This window comes from Mobula birostris, chromosome 21, assembly GCF_030028105.1.
Source record: "Mobula birostris isolate sMobBir1 chromosome 21, sMobBir1.hap1, whole genome shotgun sequence".
In the NCBI taxonomy this organism is placed as follows: domain Eukaryota; kingdom Metazoa; phylum Chordata; class Chondrichthyes; order Myliobatiformes; family Myliobatidae; genus Mobula; species Mobula birostris.
In genome coordinates, this window is record NC_092390.1 from 14,335,790 (window position 1) to 14,360,625 (window position 24,836).

At 44.3% G+C, this 24,836-nt stretch overlaps 1 protein-coding gene across 3 annotated transcripts in view; it reads left to right on the forward strand.

Annotated features, from left to right (window-relative positions):
- Window positions 1-20,026: 20,026 nt before the first annotated feature.
- Window positions 20,027-24,836, forward strand: part of zfyve27 (zinc finger, FYVE domain containing 27) — a 223,076-nt gene continuing 218,266 nt past the window's right edge. For all 3 annotated transcript variants that reach the window (XM_072239013.1, XM_072239014.1, XM_072239015.1), the window contains exon 1: window positions 20,027-20,718. In XM_072239013.1, coding sequence (XP_072095114.1) covers window positions 20,423-20,718 — 296 coding nt within the window. In that variant the 5' untranslated portion in view covers window positions 20,027-20,422. The remainder of the gene's footprint in view (window positions 20,719-24,836) is intronic.

Sequence of the window (24,836 nt, forward strand, 5' to 3'; positions counted from 1 at the left end):
AATTAGATCATTCCGTCCATCAAGTCTGCTCCACCATTCCATCATGGATGATTTATTATCCCATTTAATGCCATTCTGCTGCCTTCTCCCTGTAACCTTTGATGACCTGAGCAATCAAAAGGCAATAAACTTCTGCTTAAAATATACCCAATGACTTGGCCTCCCCAGCCATCTTTAATAATGAATTCCACAGATTCACCACCCTCTGGCTAGAAAAATTCCTCACCATCTCTGTTGTAAAGGGTTGCCCTTTTATTCTGAAGCTGTCCTCTGGTTCTATACTCTCCCACTAATGAAAATCCAGTCCACGTTCACTCTATATTTGGCAGATTTCAATGGGATCCCCCTCATTCTTTTAAACTCCAGCGGGTACAGGCCCAGAGCCATCAACCACGCCTCAGATGTTAACCCTTTCAGTCCCAGGATCATTCTCGTGAACCTCCTCTGGACCCTCTCCAATGTCAGCACAATATTCCAAATATAGAGTCCGAGACTGCTTACAATACTCCAGTTATGGTCTTCCAATCCTTGAGGTCTGATCAGTGCTGGACCTCAACTATTTGTAAATCTATATTGATGGCTTTGGGTATAGAAGTTGGACTGTTATGTTGCAGTTCTACAAGAAGTTAGTGAGGCCACTCTTGGAACATTGTGATCTGTTTTGGTTGTCCTGTTGTAGGAAAGGTGCCATTAAGTTGGAAAGAGTGCAGAGGGGATTTAAAGGATGTGGCTAGGACTCTGGGGACTGAGTTCTGGAGAGAGATTGAGCAGGTTGGGACTATTTTTATTGGAAGTTAGGAGATTGAGGGATGATGAGAGAGGGGTGTATAAAATCTCAAGGAACATGAATGCACACAGTCTTTTTCCCAGAGTTGGGGAATCAAAGCCAAGGTTTCAGATGAGAGGGGAGAGAGTTAATAGGAACCTGAGCAGCAAAGCTCTCAGCCGGAGAGTGGTCAGTATATGGAACGAGTCGCCAGAGGAAGCGATTCATGGCATTTAAAATATACTTGGATAGGTACACGGATAGGAAAGGTTTAGAAGGACATGGGCAGAATAGTAAGAAAGGTTCAGCAACAGCTTCTTCACTCTATTCCCCTGTATAAATTTCACAATATAAGTTAGCGATAATGAATAGGAAATGGAACTCCTGGAGGAACGCGCACGGTCACAGGATCAGATGAGGACCGAACCTGGGCTGCTGGGGCTGTGAGGCAGCGACATCTGTTAGAACTACAAGGTACCACAGCCTGAGCTGGCTGCTTTGGATGGGTTTGCAGGATCGAGCGTGGGGCTAGCCTCCGGCTGTTGCCGTGTTCCTTTTCCAAGGCGGACGCCAATCAAATATTTTTGTACACGCCTTTCTTCTGCTAAAGCAGCCCTCTTCTTTCTGGAAGCCACCAGCCTGGTGTTTGGTGATAGATGAAAACCTTGCCACGGTTGGGGGAGAAGTTGGGGGGGGGGGGCTTCTGACGATACCACTCACGCCACAGAAATGGGGATTGTCTTCTTCTTAGTTGTTTCGAATGTCCATTATTACTAGAATTAAGGATCAAGGAGCAACTTTGTTTGCCAAATACTGTACATTTACATGTATTAGAAATTTGCTGTGGTGTGCCGGTGTGACCTGCAACAAAATAACATTCAATATTTATAAAGAATAAAGAATTATATAAAACAAAAGGTTAAAGGACAGGTATGGAATACAATATGTATAAATACATAAAGACCAACCTGTATTTCCAATGTAACCAGTATTTTAAAAAGTGATTCGAAGTGTTTCGAGGGAGAGAGGTGGGGGAGGGGAGAAGAAACCTTTAAGATGGCACGCATTTTTGTTTTGATAGTCCTGTAGTGCTTTTCGGAAAGGAGCTTTTGGAAAAGGCAGTTTGCAGGGTCGGTGGTGGTGGCAATAATTTTTTTCCTGCCCCATTCTTTGTCCTGCAATGATGGTGGACTGCAGCCAATTATCTTTTCTACTGATGTAAAATTGATCTAAAATGGATGTGATCAGAATTACAATTGTTGTTAACACTAATTACAAATGCATGCCGCGACTCAAGCATTCTGTTGCAAGTTATAATTACATATTGGTCTTATAAATACAAGCTTTTATTATAAATGCACATTTTGATTAGCTTTATTTGTCACATAAACATCAAAACATACAGTAAAATGCATTGTTTGCATCAATGACCAGCACATTTCATGGGTGGAACTCTGGCGTAGTGGTTATAATGCACAACGCGTTAACAGTACCAGCGACCCGGGTTCAATTCCCGCCGCTGTCTGTAAGGAGTTTGTACGTTTTCTCCGTGTCCACATGGGTTTCCTCCAGGTGCTCTGGTTTCCTCCCACTGTTGGTTAGTTGGTCATTGTAAATAGTCCTGTGACTAGGCTAGGATTAAATACAGCCATTGCTGTGCAGCACGGTTCAAAGGGCCTATTCCACGCTACATCTCAATAAATAAAAAATAATTCTGATGGGGGCAGCCCCCAAGTGTCACCACGCTTCCAGCGCCAACATGGCGTGCTCACAATTTACTAACCCTAACCAGTCCTGATGAAGGGTCTTGGCCTGAGACATCGACTGTTTATTCTTCTATAGATGCTGCCTGGCCAGCTGAGTTCCTCCAGCATTTTGTGTGTGTTACTTTGATTTCCAGCATCTGCAGACTTTCTCTTGTTTGTGATTCGACTAACCTGTACTTGTTTGGACTATGGGAAAAAACCGGAGCACGTGGAGGAAACCCATGTGGACACGGTGTCATGGTCCAGTCCGTGATGTCCGCTTTCCAGTTCACGGTCTGGTCCGTGGACTCCGAGTCTTCCGGCTGCCTCTTGTTTAAGTTGGGCTTAATCATAGGCACCTAATGCTCATCTTGGGGGTGGGAATATAAGTGGCCCTGGGTTCGAGTGTGGGTGCTGGTTCGTCTCATCGGTATCCTGTCCTTGCCTCCGTGGGGTAAGTCAGGCCGTCTTTGCCATTACCCTGCCGTTGAATCTGACCCTTCCTGTCCTTGCCTCCATTGGGTAAGCCAGGCCGTTTTTGCCATTACCCTGAGGCTGGACTGTTCCCTTCCCTTCCTCTTCCTTCTGAAGCCTTGCCTGCAACCTGTGTCTGGAGCCTTTGCCTGCAACCTGTGTCTGGAGCCTTTGCTTGCAACCTGTGTCTGGAGCCTTTGCCTGCAATCTGTGTCAGGAGCCTTGCCCTGCAACCTTGTCAAGTTCTACCACCGGAGCGAGACCAGACCCTTGCTGTGTCAAGATAAGGAACTGTCTATCGTTGAGTTGGAACTGTCTCTGTGTCCACGCCTTTGCTAGGTAGGTCCGGCCATTTGCCACTACCTAATGTTGAGAACCGTCTCACTGTGTTCAGCATTCTGTGTAGAGCTCCGGCCCCAAGTCCTGTTCCCAAGGAAGGGTCCTGGCTCTGTGTTCCGTGTACGAGTCCTGGCCCTAGGTCCTGTTCCCAAGGAGGGGTCCCGGCTCTGTGTTCCATGTCCCTGTGTTCCTGTCTCTCAAGTCCAAGGCTCCATGTTCCCCTGCTCTAGACCAAGGCTCTGTGTTCCTGTCCTCCCCAAGACCAAGGCTCTATGTTCTACATTCCTGTCATCCCAAGTCCAAGGTTCCGAGGTTCCTGTCATCCCAAGTCCAAGGCTCAGCTGTTCCTGGGTACCAAGTCAAGGCTTCGTGTTCTCATCCTGTCCATGTGCCTCGTCCTGTCCATGTGCTTTGTCCTGTGCTGGAGTTCCCTCGTCCTGCCCAGGAGTCTCTCGTTCTGTCCTGTAGCCTCGCCTAGTCCTGTCTCCCAAGACCACGTCATGTTTTTGCCTAGATCCAGAGTCTGAGCCCGAGTCAAGACCCAGGTTCTGGGTCCTTGTACAGTCTCCAGCTCGGAGTCCAAACCTAAGCCTCGTCATGTCCTTGCCTCGAAGAACCCAAGCCATGCCCAGTCCTGTAGCCATGTCATGTCCTTGCCTAGTTCCAGGGTTCGAGCCCAAGTCAAGATCCAGGTTCTGGGTCCTTGTCCAGTCTCCGGCTCGGAGTCCAAGCCCAGGCTCCTAGTTCCCAGTTCCTTGTCCTGGTCCCGCTTGCCTAGCCGATGTCCTAGCCCAAGACTGTGTTCTTGTCCCAGCTCTCTAGTCAAGTCCTGCTCCTAGTACTTCAGTGTCTGTGTCTTGCATTTGGGTCCACTTCCAGTGCCCCCCCCCCCATTATGACACACGGGGAGAATGTACAAACTATTTACAGGCAGCATCGTGAATTATCACAATACCATTAACACAGTAAATATAGAACATAGAAATCTACAGCATATTACAGGCCCTTTGGCCCACAATGTTGTGCCGACCATGTAACCTAACATTTTATTTCATCAAAATGTTGTTAGAAATGATAAGTACCTGTATGCTCAATGGATTATAGTTTAAACTGTTAAAAATGTTAATTATGTTTTAGAAACATAGAAACATAGAAAATAGGTGCAGGAGTAGGCCATTCGGCCCTTTGAGCCTGCACCGCCATTTATTATGATCATGGCTGATCATCCAACTCAGAACCCTGCCCCAGCCTTCCCTCCATACCCCCTCAACCCCGTAGCCACAAGGGCCATATCTAACTCCCTCTTAAATATAGCCAATGAACTGGCCTCAACTGTTTCCTGTGGCAGAGAATTCCACAGATTCACCACTCTCTGTGTGAAGAAGTTTTTCCTAATCTCGGTCCTAAAAGGCTTCCCCTCTATCCTCAAACTGTGGCCCCTCGTTCTGGACTTCCCCAACATCGGGAACAATCTTCCTGTATCTAGCCTGTCCAATCCCTTTAGGATCTTATACGTTTCAATCAGATCCCCCCTCAATCTTCTAAATTCCAACGAGTACAAGCCCAGTTCATCCAGTCTTTCTTCATATGAAAGTCCTGCCATCCCAGGAATCAATCTGGTGAACCTTCTTTGTACTCCCTCTATGGCAAGGATGTCTTTCCTCAGATTAGGGGACCAAAACTGCACACAATACTCCAGGTGTGGTCTCACCAAGGCCTTGTACAACTGCAGTAGTACCTCCCTGCTCCTGTACTCGAATCCTCTCGCTATAAATGCCAGCATACCATTCGCCTTTTTCACCGCCTGCTGTACCTGCATGCCCACTTTCAATGACTGGTGTATAATGACACCCAGGTCTCGTTGCACCTCCCCTTTTCCTAATCGGCCACCATTCAGATAATAATCTGCTTTCCTATTTTTGCCACCAAAGTGGACAACTTCACATTTATCCACATTAAATTGCATCTGCCATGAATTTGCCCACTCACCCAACCTATCCAAGTCACCCTGCATCCTCTTAGCATCCTCCTCACAGCTAACACTGCCACCCAGCTTCGTGTCATCCGCAAACTTGGAGATGCTGCATTTAATTCCCTCATCCAAGTCATTAATATATATTGTAAGCAACTGGGGTCCCAGCACTGAGCCTTGCGGTACCCCACTAGTCACCGCCTGCCATTCTGAAAAGGTCCTGTTTATTCCCACTCTTTGCTTCCTGTCTGCTAACCAATTCTCCACCCACACCAATACCTTTTTGGGTAGTTCTTCTTTGATGCTTTATATCGTAGGGTTGTATAAGGTGACATGTATGTATTTTGATAATAAAGTTACTTTGAACTTTGAACTTTATAGCAAGTAATAAACACACTGTATTGTAAAAGCAATCGTTCCAATTGTTGCAAATTATCAAATGTGCAAGTAATGTAAAACAGAGTAAAAGTTCTTTTACAATGTGAGGCATTAAAATACATTCTTTCATAGCTTTAAGTTGTTGAACGCCCTGTATGTGTTGTAATTTCAAGTTGCAATTATTGGAAGTTGTTGCTGTCAAAGCAAATATTGAGTGCTGCATGTTGTTTTAAACCAGGTTATTGTACAAGCGAGATTAGTAAAGTTACGTGATTTATTGTTGTTGCATATGAATGTTAATTGCAACCACTTGAGATTATAACAGTGTAAATCATAATTGTGTTATTATTAGAGCATTTTATTCCCATGCCCAAGTTGTGTAATTGTAATGAAAACAGTGTTATTATAATTGCACTTGTCATTAATGTAAGTTGCTACATTTAAGATGCCTGTTATAAATGCAAATGGTTATGTGCAAGTTAACTTTGCCAAGAATTCATGTAGCTATATTCAGATGATGCTATTAATGCAAAATGTTCGACAAGTTACTTTAATAACAAGTTTATTTTTGTCATGGCTCATTTATAAAAGCCATTGTTTATAACTGGAAATGATCATTGCTTTATAAGTGCAAATAGGTGTTAACCGCATGTTGCTACGAGTGTTTGGGTGGCACGCTAGCGTAGCGGTTAGTGTCACACCTGACCATTCTAGTGATCTGAGTTCAATTCCAGCCACTGTGTGGAGGGAGTTTGTACTCTCTCCCCTCCCTGTGACCGCGTTGGTTTCCTCCAGGGACTCCGATTTCCTCACGCATTCCAAAGCTGCATGGTTAACTGAGCACATGGTTGTAATGGGACTCATTGGGTCTGTAGGCCCTGTTCCCGTGCTGATTTCTAAAATTAAGAAAAGTAAAAAGGTAAGAAAAAATGTTAAAAATGCAAGTTGTTATCAATGATAGTTATCCAAACATACGAAAACAAGCCCTTTATCTGTTGTTAGAATTGCGTATCATTATAACTGGGAGTTTTATTAACACTCTAAATTGTGATAACTGCACTTTATCATGACTTTTAATATTGATGTTTAAACTTTTAATCTTTTAACAAACCAATTAACCATAGGAAGCCATGGTAACTGGGATTGATGGTACTTTATAGTTGACGTGAACCAGTTGAGCTGAAGGCCTGTTTGCGTAAGACATAGGAACGGAATTAGACCATTTGGAACATCAAGTCACTTTCTCCATTCCATCATGGCTGACTTATTTTCCCTCTCAATACCGTTCCCATTCCTTCTCCCCATAACAATCGGCACCCTTGCTAATCGAGAACCTCTTAGTCTCCTCTTTAAATATACCCAATGACACGGCATCCACAGCTGCCTATTGCAATGAATTCCACAGATTCACCTCTCTCTGGCTAAAGAAATTCCTCCTCATCTCTGTTCTAAAGGGACGTCTTTTTGTTCCAAGGCTGTACCCTCTGAGCTAGGCTTTCTCACTATAAGAAACTATAAAAAAGTCCTCTCTATCCAGACCTTTCAATATTTGATAGGTTTCATGGGATTCCCCCCTCATTCTGCTAAACTCCAGTGAATACAAGCCCAGAGCTATCAAACACACCTCATATGTACTTTTTCATTCCCCACTGTATGACTCTAAAATGCAAATATTTATTCACATAGATTGCTTTGTTTAAAATGCAGATTGTTACAAGTGGAAGTAAAAATGTAAGGCACTACTTTGTAAAGAGATGATACTTTAATGTACAGCACAGGAACAGGCCATTCGGTGCACAGTGTGGTGCTCAACCAGCTAAAAAGCAAATCAAAAACACAAACACTAATCCCTCCTACCTACACCATGTTCATATCCCTCCATCTTCCTCACATCAATGCGCTTATCTAAATGTTTCTTAAAAGCCTCTACTGTATTTGCCTCTACCACCAGACCAGGCAGTGCATTCCAGGCATCCACCACTCTCTGAGTAAAAAACTTACCCCTCATATCCCCTTTGAACCTACCCCCTCTCACCATCAAAGCATGACTTCTGGTGTTAGACATTTCAACCCTGGGAAACAGATACTCCCTGTCCACTCTATCTATGCCTCTCATAATCTTATAAACCTCTGTCAGATCTCCTCTCAGCCTCCGGCACTCCAGAGAATACACTCAAAGTTTATCCAGTCTCTCATGCTACTTTAAACCAGGCAGCATCCTGGTAAACCTCTTCTGCACCCTCTCCAAAGACTCAACGTCCTTCCTGTAGTGGGGTGACAGAACTGTATGCAATACTCCAGATGTGGCCTAACCAGAGTTTGAAAAGTTGTAATATAACTTCATGACTTTTGAATTCAGTGCCTCAACTAATAAAATCAAGCATACCATAAGCCTTCTTAAACATCTTATCGACCTGTGTAGCTGCTTGAACTTTGATCCCAAGATCTCTCTGCTCAGCGACACTGTTAACCCAGTCCTGACGAAGGGTCTCGGCCCGAAATGTCGACTGTACCTCTTCCTAGAGATGCTGCCTGGCCTGCTGCATTCACTAGCAACTTTGATGTGTGACACTGTTAAGGATCTTGCCCTTAACAGTGTACCATCTCGTTGCATTTGCCCTACCAAGGTGCAACACCTCACATCTGGCTTAAACACCATCTTAAACACCATCTGCTATTTCTCTGCCCATTATCTACAACTGATCTATGTTGCACTGTATTCTTCGCCAGACCTCTATGCTATCCACAACTCCACCAATCTTGGTATAAATTGCAGACTTACTAATCCACCCATCTACAATTTCATCCAGGTCATATAAACATCACAAACAGCAGAGGTCCCAGCACAGTCCCTGTGGAACCCCACTGATTACAGATCCACTAACCTCTGTCTTCATTGCACATGCCTGTTCGTTGCAGACCACAAGGGACTTTCTCAGTAAAATCCATGTGACAACATCTACTGCCCCACCCTCATCACCCTCTCTCGGCACCTTGTCAAAAAATTCAATCAAGTTGGTAAGACATGACCCCCCCCACCCCCCACACAAAGCCATGCTGTCTCTCCCTAATTAGGACATGGAGTTCCAAATGCTCACATATTCTACCCTGAAGAATTTTCTCCAGCGATTTCCCTACAACTGAGCTGAGACTCACCGATCTATAGTTCCCATGATTTTCCCTTGTTCTCTTCTTAAATAGAGGTACACCATTAGCCACTTGCCAGTCCTCCAGGACCTCGCCTGTGACTATAGAGGACATGAAGATACTGGTCAAGGGACCAGCAATTTTGTCTCTTGCCTCCTTCAATAACCTGAGGTAAATGTCATCAGGCCCTGGGGTCTTATCTACCTTAATACTCATTAGGAGGCCCAACACTTACCCCTCCTTGACCTCTAAATGCCCTAGTATGTTTATACACTCAACACTGATCTCCTGGTCCTCCACATCCTTTCCCTTGGTAAATACTGAAGCAAAGTACTCATTTAGTACCTCACTCACATTCTCTGTATCCAAGCAAATATCCCCCCACCCTTATCCTCGAGTGGTCTCACTCTCTAGTTATCCTCTTGCTCTTGATGTATGTGTAGAATACCTTGGGATTCACCCCAATCCTGCTTGCTAAGGACATCTCCTGATCATCTCCTGGCTTTCCCAATTCCCTTCTTTTCTGGCTTCTTTCTACTTCTTGTTGTGCTTTGTTTGATCCTAACTTAGAAACACAGAAACATAGAAAGCCTACAGCACAATACAGGCCCTTCGACCCACAAAGCTGTGCCGAACATGTCCTTACCTTAGAAATTACCTAGGGTTACCCATAGCACTCTATTTTTCTGAGCTCCATGTACCTGTCCAGGAGACTCTTAAAAGACCCTATCGTATCCGCCCCCACCACCGTCGCCGGTAGCCCATTCCACGCACTCACCACTCCCTGCATAAAAAACTTACTCCTGACATCTCCTCTGTACCTACTTCCAAGCACCTTAAAACTGTGCCCTCTCATGCTAGCCACTTCAGCCCTGGGAAAAAGCCTCTGACTATCCACACGATCAATGCCCCTCATCATCTTCTCAACCTCTATCAGGTCACCTCTCATCCTCTGTTGCTCCAAGGAGCAAAGGCCAAGTTCACTCAACCTATTCCCATAAGACATACTCCCCAATCCAGGCAACATCCTTGTAAATCTCCTCTGCACCCTTTCTATGGTTTCCACATCCTTCCTGTAGTGAGGCGACCAGAACTGAGCACAGTACTCTAAGTGGGGTCTGACCAGGGTCCTATATAGCTGTAACATTACCTCTTGGCTCCTAAACACAATCCCACGATTGATGAAGGCCAATGCACCGTATGCCTTCTTAACCACAGAGTCAACCTGTGCAGTTGCTTTGAGTGTCCTATGAACTCGGACCCTAAGATCCCTCTGATCCTCCACACTGCCAAGAGTCTTACCATTAATACTATATTCTGCCATCATATTTGACCTACCAAAATGAACCACCTCACACTTACCTGGGTTGAACGTCATCTGCCACTTCTCAGCCCAGTTTTGCATCCTATCGATATCCCGCTGTAACCTCTGACAGCCCTCCACACTATCTACAACACCCCCAACACTTGTGTCATCAGCAGATTTACTAACCCATCCCTCCGCTTCTTCATCCAGGTCATTTATAAAAATCACAAAGAGTAGGGGTCCTAGAACAGATCCCTGAGGCGCACCACTGGTCACTGACTTCCATGCAAAATTTGACCCATCTACAACCACTCTTTGCCTTCTGTGGGCAAGCCAGTTCTGGATCCACAAAGCAATGTCCCCTTGGATCCCATGCCTCCTTACTTTCTCAATAAGCCTTGCATGGAGTACCTTGTCAAATGCCTTGCTGAAATCCATATACACTACATTTACTGCTCTGTCTTCATCAATGTGTTAGTCACATCCTCAAAAAATTCAATCAGGCTCGTAAGGCACGGCCTACCTTTGACAAAGCCATTCTGACTATTCCTAATCATATTATGTCTCTCCAAATGTTCATAAATCCTGCCTCTCAGAATCTTCTCCAACAACTTACCAACCACTGAAGTAAGACTCATTGGTCTATAATTTCCTGGGCTATCTGTACGCCCTTTCTTGAATAATGGAACAACATCTGCAACCCTCCAATCCTCTGGAACCTCTCCTGTCCCCATTGATGATGCAAAGATCATCGCCAGAGGCTCAGCAATCTCCTCCCTCGCCTCCCACAGCAGCCTGGGGTACATCTCATCCAGTCCCGGCGACTTATCCAACTTGATGCTTTCCAAAAACTCCAGCACATCCTCTTTCTTAATATCTACATGCTCAAGCTTTTCAGTCCACTGTAAGTCATCCCTACAATTGCTAAGATCCTTTTCTGCAGTGAATACTGGAGCAAAGTACTCATTAAGAACCTTTGCTATCTCCTCTGGTTCCATACACACTTTTCCACTGTCACACTTGATTGGTCCTATTCTCTCACGTCTTATCCTCTTGCTCTTCACACACTTGTAGAATGCCTTGGGGTTTTCCTTAACCCTGTCTGCCAAGGCCTTCTTATGGCCCCTTCTGGCTCTCCTAATTTCATTCTTAAACTCCTTCCTGCTAGCCTTACAATCTTCTAGATCTCTGTCATTACCTAGTTTTTTTTAACCTTTCACAAGCTCTTCTTTTCTTCTTGACTAGATTTACAACAGTCTTTGTACACCATGGTTCCTGTACCCTACCATCCTTTCCCTGTATCATTGGAATGTATGTATGGAGAACTCCATGCAAATATCCCCTGAACATTTGCCACATTTCTTCTGTACATTTCCCTGAGAACATCTGTTCCCAATTTATGCTTCCCAGTTCCTGCCCGATAGCTTCATATTTCTCCTTACTCCAATTAAACGCTTTCCTAACTTGTCTATTCCTATCCCTCTCCAATGCTATGATAAAACTTCTGAATCTTTATGTAGCCCCCCCGGCCAGCCTCAGGGTCGCTCGGCTCGCTGTCGTCTAGTGAAACAGCCCTCGGCCCCGCCAAACTGGGTAATTAGTTTGTGTGGATGCTGTGTGATGTACCCCACCCCGCCCAAACAACAGACAATACACCAGATACGATTAAATGAATTACAGTTTATAGACATTACTCGAACTATATAATTAATAGAGATAAAATATAAAAGGAAGATAAAAGGCGCCACACTTAACCATTTAACCATATAACAATTACAGCATGGAAACAGGCCATCTCGGTCCTTCTAGTCCGTGCTGAACTCTTACTCTCACCTAGTCCCACTGACCTGCACTCAGCCCATAACCCTCCATTCCTTTCCTGTCCATATATCTATCCAATTTAACAAAGTTATCAAAGTTATCAAAATCCAACTTATCAAAGTTCAATCTCTTTGTGCACAAACGGTTGGAGCACGGGACCCTCCTTCTTCCCCTGCGATCCCCTCGAACCACCTCGACCTGCCGCCTGGGACCAACAACGGTGGTCGACCAGATGCTCCACATGAGTCCATCTCCATCTCCTCTCCTCACCAAACACCCTGGACCTCGGACTCCCGCTTGGGGTCCGACCCCGTTAGCCGACTCACAGCACCTTGTCCATCCTCTCTCTCTCTCTCTCGTGCCTTCTGCCCAAAAACCCGCGCATCACAATAACTTACGGACACACAGAAAGAATAACATATATCCCAATTGGTTCGTTCATCCTCTTATCAATAACATAATCCAAACAAGCTGCTAGTGGGAGGACTTTCTCAGCAGATAACATAACAAAGAAGCCATTTCGATTATAACATAACAAAGAAGCCATTTTAATTAGCCTATGCAATAACATAAAAGAAGAAACCCCTTACATTTATATACTTTTCCTTTTTCTTCTTGACTAAATTCATCACCCCTCTGGACATGCAAGGTTCTCTCATCTTTCCATTTTGTGTTTCCTTCTAAACCCTTGTCCTTTCATATACTCTGTGCAGAGTATAGGAAATCTTTAAACACCCTCCACATGGCTGATGTGGTCTTGCCAGAGAAAAGGTGGTCCCAATTAACGCTTCTTCGTTCCTGCCTAATGGCCTTGTAATTTGCCCTACTCCAATTTAAAGCTCTCCCAAGTGGACCATACCTTATCCTTACGTATAGCTATCCTGAAAGGTAAGAACCTGTGGTCATTGTGCCCTAGCTGCTCACTCACAGAAAGGTCAGTCACAGGGTCAGGCTCATTACCTAACATCAGGTCCAGTATGGCCCCTCCTCTTGTTGAACCGTCCACATATTGATTTGAGAAACCTTCCTGGATGCGTTTAACAAATTCTGCCCCGTCTAAACCCCTTGCATTAAGAAGGTTCCAGTTTATGTTAGGATGAAATCCCGCATGACAACAACCTGGGAGGGGGGGCATTCCCCTCAAAAACAAGTATACCTCTTTGGATACTTTTGTGGGGAATGGCCTCCCGGAAGAATGCCACGGCAACCGGGTTACAGGCACTGAGCATGGGTCCGTGGTGCAGAAGGGAAAGAGGGAGAAGAAGGGAGTGGTAGTGATAGGGGACTCAATAGTGAGGGGAACAAACAAGGAATTCTGTGGGCGTGAACGGGACACCCGGATGGTATCTTGCCTCCCAGGTGAGAGGGTCGGGGTTTGTCTCAGATTGGTTCCACAACATTTCGGAGAGGGAGGAGGAGCAGCCAGACCCAATCCCTATGGAGCATGTTGTAGCGTGGATGAAATCACCGGAGAGACAGAGTCACTGGTAGATACAAAGCAGCTTCTTTATTCGACACAACAAGGTACAGCAGGCATCTTACGGACGGAGACGCTTTCCGCAGAAAGGGCTGCTAGCTCAATGTGGGCTCGATATTTATATGCTAAACACAAAGGCAATCGCTACTTAAAAAGTTATAGACAATGCTTCCTTTTGAAGCTACATACAAACATCAAACCTTCGGATTTCATCCTTTCCTTCTGACACCAACATGTCTGGATTGGTATCCACAGTCTTTAGTTCAATCCACAATACATTTATTTGGCATTTTACATGCTAACATAGAAGACAATTAATATTTATAATGTACAGATAATACTGTCTTCGAAATTACAGCATTAGGTCAACCTACGGTGCCAGAAGCATCTCGTATTCACACCTTTTTAGGAAGCCCATTGTGGTGGACTCAGGGTATGTTCACACTACGCTGGATAATTTCGAAAACGAAGCTTTTTCTCTTCGTTTTGACCTTCTGTCCACACTGAAACGGCGTTTTCATCCCCCGAAAACGGAGATTTTCAGAAACGGTCTCCAGAATGAATAAATCTGAAAACACCTAATATCCGTTGTAGTGTATACGGGATAAACGGAGAGATTTAAAAACGCTGTCATGACAACACCAGAACAACAATGCCTTTTCTGCTTCTGCTTGGCACTGCGCAAGCACTGCCGGACGGCTGTTATAACGCGCAGTCGGTGTGAACGGAGTGAGAGTTAAATTGTAAAGTGAGCTTTTTTGACTATTTAAAACCGCTGTCATGACGTGCCGGAACAGATGTTTGTTGTTTTCTTGAACGCCACCAACTAACAATTTCAGAACAGACAGCAACGAGACTGAAGCCAGAAGGGTTAGAAATGTACTCACCAAATACTTTGACCCATAGCTTACTGAATAAATAAGTATACTCACTTTGCTCTGTTTTCTGTCCTTGCTTGTATGAAGGTGGTTCACCTGTTTATGCAAGTACTTCTCTGACAATAGATGTGTAACAGCCTGATGTAACATTGTATGGAAATACAAGATAACACTAATGCAGACGTTTTATACATTTAACAAGGTGCTTTATTAATGCAACAGAGTTAGTCAGTTTTTCAATGTTCGTCGTCAGCTGGGTCATACTGTCCGTGAACTCCCTGTCGGTTGCCTCCAAACGCTCCAGTATTCATTTTTTTTAGTTTTTAAGTCCTCCTGCGCGAGAGCCAAGAGCAATTCTTTTTAAGTTTTTCTACTCTGTCACTGGACAAACAGGCACGAAGTATACCGTTTCCTCTTCGCTTGTTTTCTGTGTGTCCTGCGCATGCCCAGTAGGAGGAGATTCGCCCAAATATCCATCTAATGTGGATGGAGATATTTTGAAAAACGCTTATACTTTATACTTTATTGTCACCAAACATTTGGTACTAGAATGTACAATCATCACAGCTTAGTGTGGGCGCCTGTCCTTTTTACTCGAAATCGGCGTTTTCAAAATTATCCGGCGTAGTGTGGACGTACCCTCAATCCACAGTACTTTGTCAAATAGAAGTCTGGTGGCCAAAGTCATTTAAGTGTAAACAAATCATCTGCCCAAAAAAACTCACTCTAACAGAGCACTGTTAGTTACAGACCTCCAGCTCGAATAAGTTTACTACCCTCCCTTCTATGTACAAGCCAGTTCTGAATCCAAACAGCCAGTTCGCCGTGGACCCTCATCCATCTTAATCTTCTTGATTAGCCTCCCATGAGGGACTTTGTCAAATGTCTTACTAAAATACATGTCGACAACACTACCTTACCCTCATCAATCTCTCTCGTCACATAGAAACATAGAAAACATACAGCAGAATACAGGCCCTTTGGCCCACAAAGCTGTGCCAAACATGTCCCTACCTTCGAACTACCTAGGCTTTGCCCATAGCCCTCTATTTTTCTAAGCTCCATGTAGCCATCCAGGAATCTCTTAAAAGACCCTATCGTTTCCGTCTCCACCACTGCCACCGGCAGCCCATTCCACACACTCACTACTCCCTGCATAAAAAAACTTACCCCTGACATCTTCTCTGTACCTACTTCCAAGCACCTTAAAATTACGCCCTCTTGTGCTAGCCACTTCAGCCCTGGGGAAAGCCTCTGACTATCCACACGATCAATGCCTCTCATCATCTTGTACACCTCTATCAGGTCACCTCTCATCCTCCGTCTCTCCAAGGAGAAAAGGTCGAGTTCACTCAATCTATTCTCATAAGGCATGCTCTCCAATCCAGGCAACATCCTTGTAAATCCCCTCTGCACCCTTTCTATGGTTTCCACGTCCTTCCTGTAGTGAGGCGACCAGAATTGAGCACAGTACTCCAAGTGGGGTCTGAGCAGGGTCCTATATAGCTGCAACATTACCTCTCGGCTCTTAAACTCAATCCAACGATTGATGAAGGTCAATGCACCGTATGCCTTCTTCACCTTGTCAAAAAACTCAATCAAGTTGGTGAGGTATGACCTGCCACGCACAAAGCCATGCTGGCTCTCCCTAACTCGTGCTGGTTTCCAAATGCTCATATATCCCATCAGTAAGAATTTTCTCCAGCAATTTCCCTACAACTGAAGTGAGACTTGCCGGCCTATAGTTCCCAGGATTTTCCCTTACTCCCTTCTTAAATAGAGGGACAACATTAGCCACTCACCAACCTTCTGGGGCCTCATCTTGGCTGGACAGAATATGAAGATTTTGGTCATGGCCCCTGCAATCTCATCTGCTGCCTCCTTCAATAACTCATTTAGTACCTCACTCACATTCTCTGCTCCAAGCAAATGTCCCCCCCTCCCATCCTTGAGTGGTCTCACTCTCTCCCTAGTTATCCTCTTGCTTTTGATGTATGTGTAGAATGCCTTGGGATTCACCCTAATCCTACTCACCAAGGACTTTTCCTGGTCCCTCCTGGGTTTCCTAATTTCCTTCTTTTCTGGCTTCTTTATACTCCTCGTTGTGCTTTGTTTGATCCTAACTTCTGAAGCTTTATATACTTTTCCTTTTTCTACTTGACTAAATTCAACACCTCTCTGGAGATGCAAGGTTCTCTTATCTTTCCATCCCTGTCTTTTCTTCTAACAGGAACATACCTTTGCTGTACTCTGTGTAATCAATCTTTTAACACCCTCCACATGTCTGATGTGGACTTGCCAGAAAAAAAAGGAGCTCCCAATTAACTCTACTTAGTTCCTGCTGAATGTCTTCGTAATTTGCCCTACTCCAATTCAAAACTCTTCTGCAAGGATCATATCTATCCTTGGCTATAGAAAATCCTGAAAGTTAAGGAGTTGTGGTCACTGTTCCCTAACTGTTCATCCACTGAAAGGTCAGTCACATGGCTAGACTCATTTCCTAACACCAGGTCCAGTATGGCCCCTCTTCTCGTTGGACTGTCCACAGATTGATTTAAGAAACCTTCCTGGATACACTTAGCAAATTCTGCCCCTGTTAAGTTCCTTACATAATGTAGGTCCCTGTTTATATTAGGGAAGTTGAAATCCCCTGTGACAACAACCCTATTAATTTTACACATTTTCTTAATCTGATTACATAGCTCTTCATCAATGTCCTGGTGACTATTGTGGGATCTGTAGTACAATCCCATCAGTGTGATTGAACCCTTCCTATTCCTGAGTTCCTCCCAAATGGAGTCAGTTTCTGACCCCTCCATTATTTCTCTTCCTGGGTGCAGCTTTGATATTGTCCCCGATTAGTAGTACAACTCCACCCCCACCCCATTTTACTTTTTCCTCTCTTTTCTCAAACATTGAAAACCTGGTACGTTAATCACCCATTCCTACCCCTCTCTCAGCCAATTCAGTAATAGCTGCAACATTGTAGTTCAATGTACTGATCCATGCTCTAAGTTCATCGCCCTTACTCATAAACTATCCCACCCATCATACCTGTTATTTCGATTTTGACTTCCAATACTTTCCCTGACAACTATCTTCTGGTCCAATCTGATCCTTCCCTTACTGATCTGGGCTCCGGTTCCAAGCCTCCTGCAAAGCTAGTTTGAACTCTCCTGAGTAGCAAAAAGTCTTCAAAAGTCTCATTGAAAAAACTTTCAGCCTCCCGAAAAATCCTCAGTACAACCAATTCCAGCTCCAGTTCCTTGACTCGGACATTCAGGGAGCTTCTTAAAACTTCTTTTTGCTTGTTCTTAATTTTTTTTTGTTGTTTTTTTGATGTAAGTTATTTGTAGCCTTTTATGTTATTCATACAGGTTATTCTACTGGAAGCTAAGGATTTTTAAAATTAAGTTTCTTTGCTATAATGCACAAGAGTTTTTAATTCAACAAGTTGTATTTAACAAAATAAAATGTGATTCTGTCGTAAATATTATGTTGCCAAATGTGTGTTTGGTACAACTGCTAGTTATTATACATTTGTTACATGCAAGTTGCAATTACAAATTTGCTAAAATATAAAATGTTGTTTTAAAATGTTTCTTAAATGAAAGTCATAATAATAATAAAACTATAATTAAGTTATTGTAATATTAATATTATAATATTTTTAAAAGTGCCAGAAGTAGGCCAGTAACATCGTGAATGATCACACCCACTTTGTTCATGGACTGTTTGTCCCACTCTCATCAGGCAGGAGGCTATGTAGCATCTACACCAGGACCACCAGACTCAAAAAACAGTTACAATAAGGCTGATCAAATCCTCCACCCACTAATCCACCAGCACTACTTTATCATTTCCTGTCAGAGTCACCTTATGTACAGACATTCCTATACCTAGCGCCACTTTACGGACAGACAATCAATCTGTATATAAGTTATCGTATTAATTTATATTCATTTTATTTTCATATGATTTTGTTCTTTAATCATATTTTGTTAATTTTTGTGCTACATCAGATCTGAAGTTACAATTATTTTGTTCTCCTTTACACTTGTGTACTGGAAATGACATTAAAAAAATTGAACCTTGAATCATAACCTTGAGGTATTTTAAGCGCTCTATGATGAGTCAGCCTATAGACAGAGGAGTGATGGCCCCCTCCTGTTAGGCTGTTCGTGGTAACTTTTTTTTTATTCTTTCTTACTTCTCTTCTAGTATTTATATCTGTGCACTTGTAATACTACTGTGACACTGTAATTTCCCTTGGGATCAATAAAGTATCTATCTATCTACCTATCTATAAATGCAAGTCATTACTTTCATAATTCTGTGTTCTTTTAAAAATGCAAGCTGTTTTACAAATTATAAGTTTGGCATGGTGGCATAGGGATTTGCACAATGCTTTACAGTACCACCAACCTGGGTTCAATTCCTGCTGCTGCCTGTAAAGTGTTTGTATGTTCTCGCCGTGACCATATGGGTTTCTGCCGGGTGCTCTGGTGTCCTCCCACAATTCAAAGATGTACCAGTTGGCAGGTTAATGGGTCATTGTAAATTGTCCTGTGATTAGGCTAGGATTAAATCAGGGAATTGCTGGGTGGCGCAGCTCGAAAGGCCAGAAGGGCTTATTCCACACTGTATCTCAATAAATAAATAATGTCAGGAAGTATTCTGGAGTTATGTGAATATAGCAGATATTAATTAAAACAAGTATCAGGCTCATTTCTTATTGTAAATTGAATTAAGTATGGGAAGCTTTGAATTAGCGAGATTTTTTGTAAACTGCAAGCAATAAATTGAAGTTAAGAGCACAGACTGCTCCATAGACTAAGAGATCGCATATTCAAGAGTCAAACATGAAAACAATGGGGTTGTGTTAATTGGCTTGCATCAAATCAGGTAACATGGGATGTCCTACTGTGGCTTTCTTGGTAACCCCACCTTGGTCAATGACTTGGTCTATGTTCATACCAAGGGGCAGTAGAGGAGGCCATGATGAGGCTAAACTCAGGTTGGAGGAGCATCACGTCATATACCGTCTAGGTAGTCTCCAGCCCCTTGGTATGAATATAGAATTCTCCAACTTCTGGTAATTCCCTCCCCCTCCCTTCCTCTATCCCTATGTCACTCTGCCCCCTCCCCCAGCTGCTTATCACTTCCCTCATGGTTCTGCCTCCTTCTACTACCCATTGTGTTTTCCCCTATTCCTTCTTCACCTTTCCCGCCTATCACCTCCCCCACCCCTTTATCTTTCCCCTTACTGGTTTTTCACCTGGAACCTACCAGCCTTCTCCTTCCCACCACCTTCTTTATAGGGCCTCTGCCCCTTCCCTCTTCAGTCCTGACGATGGGTTCCGGCCCGAAACGTTGACTGATCGTTTCCACGGATGCTGCCCGACCTGCTGAGTTCCTCCAGCGTGTTGTGAGTGTTGCTTTGACCCCTGCATCTGCGGAGTATTTTGTGTAGACAACGTGGGCTGTTATTTGAACCATTGTGACTTCAGTTCAATCTGACAGACTAGATAGACATTGTCACGTAGCATTTCAAACATCTTCCTAGATATACGCAATCAATTTTGTGCTTTTATGTTATCTATGTACTCAGAGACCGCCCTGACAACATTGATTTTGAATTAGTTCTTCCAGTGCGGCGGTTGTTGAGTCAGCAAGCCGATTGTTATTTGCCGGGCTGCGTTCGCGGCGCCTCTCGGCCACCGTCCATCGACGCGACGCGGCGGCTGGCCGAGGGAAGGCGGAAGGAAGATTCGCTGCTCGGACGCTCCGCAGCCGGTCGGCTGGCTGGATACAGAAGGAGTAGGCGGCCGAGGCATTAGTACCGGGGGATCTGGGCTAAATCTCCAGGGTTGCCCTGGCTGCGGCCGCCGGGCCCGTTTCCGTCTCCTAGCAACGGCGCGACCCCTGACCCCAGGTCGGGGACTGCAACATCTGGGCATCCACCGTCCTGTTCCAGCGTTAATAATTAGCTGCTCTAACCGAGCTATTTATATAATGTTTACATCTGCATAAATCGTATATAGGTGTTTTTATATAGTACTTTGATTGGCGGTGTCAATATAAAGGTGCATTTGGCAGTATATTAGATCTTGGGGGAGATGCAGCCAAGTGTGGGCCCTGCTCCCAATTGGGAGGCAGCTACAACGGAGGGTTTGGACAGGAAGGATTCTGCTGGGAGCCTCACCGCCACCACCTGTCCCAACAGCTCTCCGCTCAGCAGCGGCAACAACAGCCCCCTCTCTGAGCCGGAGGCCGGACCTACCCCTGAAACTGCAGCCAGGCACAGTCCCACTGAGACCTTGGATCTTCTCAGTCTGGTGGTGGCTTTCAAGAGGCTGGAGATCTTTGCTGAACCGCTGTACGACTTCTGGGAGCTGCTGAAATATTTAATCAGGTATGGCATTCATTGAGTCCTGATGAAGGGTCTCAGCCCGAAACGTTGACTGTTTATTCCTCTCCATAGATGCTGCCTGACCTGCTGAGTTCCTGCAGCATTTTGAGTGTGTTATCCTGGATCTCCAGCATCTGCAGAATATCTTGAGGTCATGGAATTATATATTTATATTTTATTTATTTTCTTATTGCTCTCCTCTCCATGGTAGATTGTGACTGGATACATACAGGCAGGTGACGTGGGCAGATGTGTAAACACAAAATACTGTGCAGATGCTGGGGTCAGAGCAACACTCACAACACGCTGGAGGTACTCAGCAGGTGGGATGCTGCCTGACCAACTGAGTTCCTCCAGTGGTTCATGGGCAGATGTGTGGCAGATAGAGTTTAATGTGGAGAACTGTGACTGATGAATTTTATAAGGAAGAATGCACAATATAGAAATAAAAGATGCTCTTTTGAAAGCATTGGATGAGAGAGACCTGGGCATGGGCGCACAAATTATTTGGAAGTGGAAAGGTGGAATAGCAAAGCCTTTGCTTTAACAATAGAGACAAAGTTTTAAGAAGGGAAATTATTGCCAGTCTGCATAAGACACTGCTTTGCCTTATTTGGGGTGTTAAATTCAGTTCTGATTGCCATGTTGCAAGGTAAATGTCATGGTCCATAGTGTTTCACAGTATGGAAACAGGCCCTTTGGCCCAATTTATTCATACTTTCCAAATGGCCTACCCATGTTTGCGAGTGTTTCGTCACTAACACTCTAAATTTTCCTATCTTATCTGTCTTAATGTCTTGCAAATGCTGTAATTGAACCTGCCTTCACTATTTCCTCTGATACCTTGTTCTGTATACCCACCCTGTGTGGAAAATGTTGCCCCTTGGGTACCATTTAAATATTTCCTATTTGACCTTAACCTTGTGCCCTCTGGTTTGATACTTCCTCTACCCAGCGTGGTGGGGGGAAGGACTGTGAGCATTCACTTTTTAATGTTATATAAAATCTTATGGGGCATATAGGTGTGTAGTGGACTGTATATTGACTGGCTGCATCATGGCTTGATACCAATGCTGTTAAAAGGAAAATCTCACAAAAGGTAGTGTTAATGTATTCAGCCCAATACATCATGGGTAAAGCCCTCCCCACCATTGAGTACATCTACATGAAATGCTGTTGCAGGAAAGCAGCATCCATTGTCAGAGATCCCCACCACCCAGGCCTTGCTCTTCTCTCACTGTTACCATCATGTAGAAGGTAGAAGAGCCTCAGGACTCCCAACACCACGTTCAAGAACAGTTACTGCCCCTCAGCTGTCAAGCTCTTAAACAAAGCGGATAACTACACTCACTTTCCCATCCATTCAGACATTTCACCAACCAAGGATCTCATATTAATGGCATTTTATTTTATTTTCTTGTTATTTATTGCTACTTATTTACATTTGCATTTGCACAGTCATTGTCCTCTGCAATCTGGTTGATCTTTCATTGAAACCCACACAAAATGCTGGCGGAACTCAGCAGGTCAGGCAGCATCTACAGAAAAGAGTAAACAGTGGATGTTTCGGGCCGGGACCATAGATGCTGCCTGGCCTGCTGAGTTCCTCCAGCATTTTCTGTGTATTGCTTTGATTTCCAGTATCTGCAGATTTTCTGTTGTTTGATGGTTCATTTATCCTGTTATAGTTACTTTTCTAAAGATTTGCTGAGTACTGGCCCTTCAGCCCACAATGTGGATAAACCTACTCCCAATTCAATCTACCCTTCCCTCGTACATAGCCCTCCATCTGTCTTTCATCCATGTGCCTACCTGAGGGGCCCAACTGTATCAGCCTCTACCACCTTCTACTTTTACTTCTGCCCCCCAGATCCCATAACACCCTTGTTGATTTTTGCTGCACCCTTTCAGGCTTAATAACATCCTTCCAATACGGGGGTGATCAGAACGGCACACAATACTCCCAGTGTGGTCTCACCAGTGACTTGCACAGTTAGGGGGTCTTCAATCTTGTACTCACTGCCCCAACTGTTAGTGTCGAGCATGCCAAATGCCACCTTCATCCCCCTGCCTACCTGTGTCACCATGTGATGGCATTAGAAAGGGACCGGGAAAGATCCACAAGAATGGTCCTGTCATGAGGGACAACAGTTACAGCAGGTGTTATCTACAACTTTCTCCAATAATAAACTTTATTTTCCGAATATAGTACTGTGCAAAAGTCTTGGGCACATACACAGTGTATAGCCAGGGTACGTAAGACAGCACTGTAGTAATTTTTCGCAAAAAAAACCCAAATTTTAGGACATGTATAAGTGATGATAAACCTTATTCTGATATGGGTCTCTGTTGTGACTGAGAGTGGGAAGGTGACAGGAAGAGGGGAATCACGGGTGGATAAAGGAGGAGGGAGCTAGAAACACCAGAGAGACGTTCTGTGATGATCAACAAACCAACTGTTTGGAATCAAATGACCCTGTCTGGTTCCTCAGGGCTGCGTGTGTCTGCCCCCTTCCCACCTCCTCACCCCTGGCACTGCTGGATTTTTGCATACTAGGGGAATTGAGGGCTATGGGGAAAAGGCAGATAGGTGGAGGTGAGTCCGTGGTCGGTCACCCATGATCTAATTGAATGGCGGAGCAGGCTCGACGAGCCAGATGGCTGATTTATGTTCTTGTGCTTCTCCGCTATTGCGGTGCCCCTTCCTTGCTATTCCCAACACCCTTTGTTCCCACTAGATTTACAGCCACTCTCTCCATTGCACATTGACAAATAGAAAACTGTCTTAGGCACTCTTGCTATGTACACTGTATGTGCCTAAGGCTTTTGTACAGTACCGTGTATTATACTGAACTTGTACGTTACAAATTATTGCACCAATATTGCCACAACAAAATTGAGAGGTAAATAGCATAAATGTTAGCAGGCCTTCTCCATTGAAGTTGGGTGAGACTAGAATTAGAGGTCATGGGTTAAGCGTGAAAGGTGAAATATTTAAGGGGAACCGGAGAGGGAACCTCTTCACTCAGAGGGTGGTGTAAGTGTGGAGCGAGCTTCCAGCGGAAGTGGTGGATACGGGTTTGATTGCAACAGTTTAAGAAGAGTTTGGGTTTGTACAAGGGTTTGAGTTTGGGAGGAGTGTGGAGGGCTATGGTCCATGTGTGAGTTAATGATTCCAGGCAGAATAATAGTCCAGCACAGGTCAGATAAGATAGGTTGAAGGGCTGATTTTGGTGTGGTACTGCTCTATGACTCTTCGAATTGTTCTCTTGCAATCCTGTTGTGGACTCCAGGAGGAATGGAGACAGGCTAACCTCTATTGACATCAATGGATCTGGGTTGGGAGGGTGAACAGTTTTAAGTTCCTCGGTATACACATCACTGAGGATCTCACATGGTCTGTACATACCAGCTGTGTGGTGAAAAAAGCATAACAGTGCCTCTTTCACCTCAGACGGTTGAAGAAGTTTGGTATGGGCCCCCAAATCCTTTCTACAGGAGCACAATTGAGAGCATCCTGACTGGCTGCATCATTGCCTGGTATGGGAGCTGTACTTCCCTCAATCACAGGACTCTGCAGAGAGTGGTTCGGACAGCCCAGTGCATCTATAGATGTGAACTTCCCACTATTCAGGACAATTACAAAGAAAAGTGTGTAAAAAGGGCCCGAAGGATCATTGGGGACCCGAGTCACCCCAACCACAAACTGTTCCAGCTGCTACCTTCCAGGAAACCGTACCATAGCATTAAAGTCAGGACCAACAGGCTCTGGGACAGCTTCTTCCACCAGGCCATCAGACTGATTAATTCATGCTGATACTATTGTATTTCTATGTTATATTCACTGGCCTGGTGTACATACTGTTTATTACAAATTACTATAAATTGCCCATTGCACATTTAGATAGAGACATAACGTAAAGATTTTTACTCCTCATGTATATGAAGGATGTAAGTAATAAAAGTCAATTCAATTTAATTTCTTGACCAAATAGATTGAGGTTTTCACACAAGGTGTGTCCCTTCAGATTTCTTAATTGTGCCTGTTCCATTTAAGTTTACATCACTGGTGAGGCCAGGAAAGATGAGGGACGCCAAACTGATTGAGGTTGCAAACATGA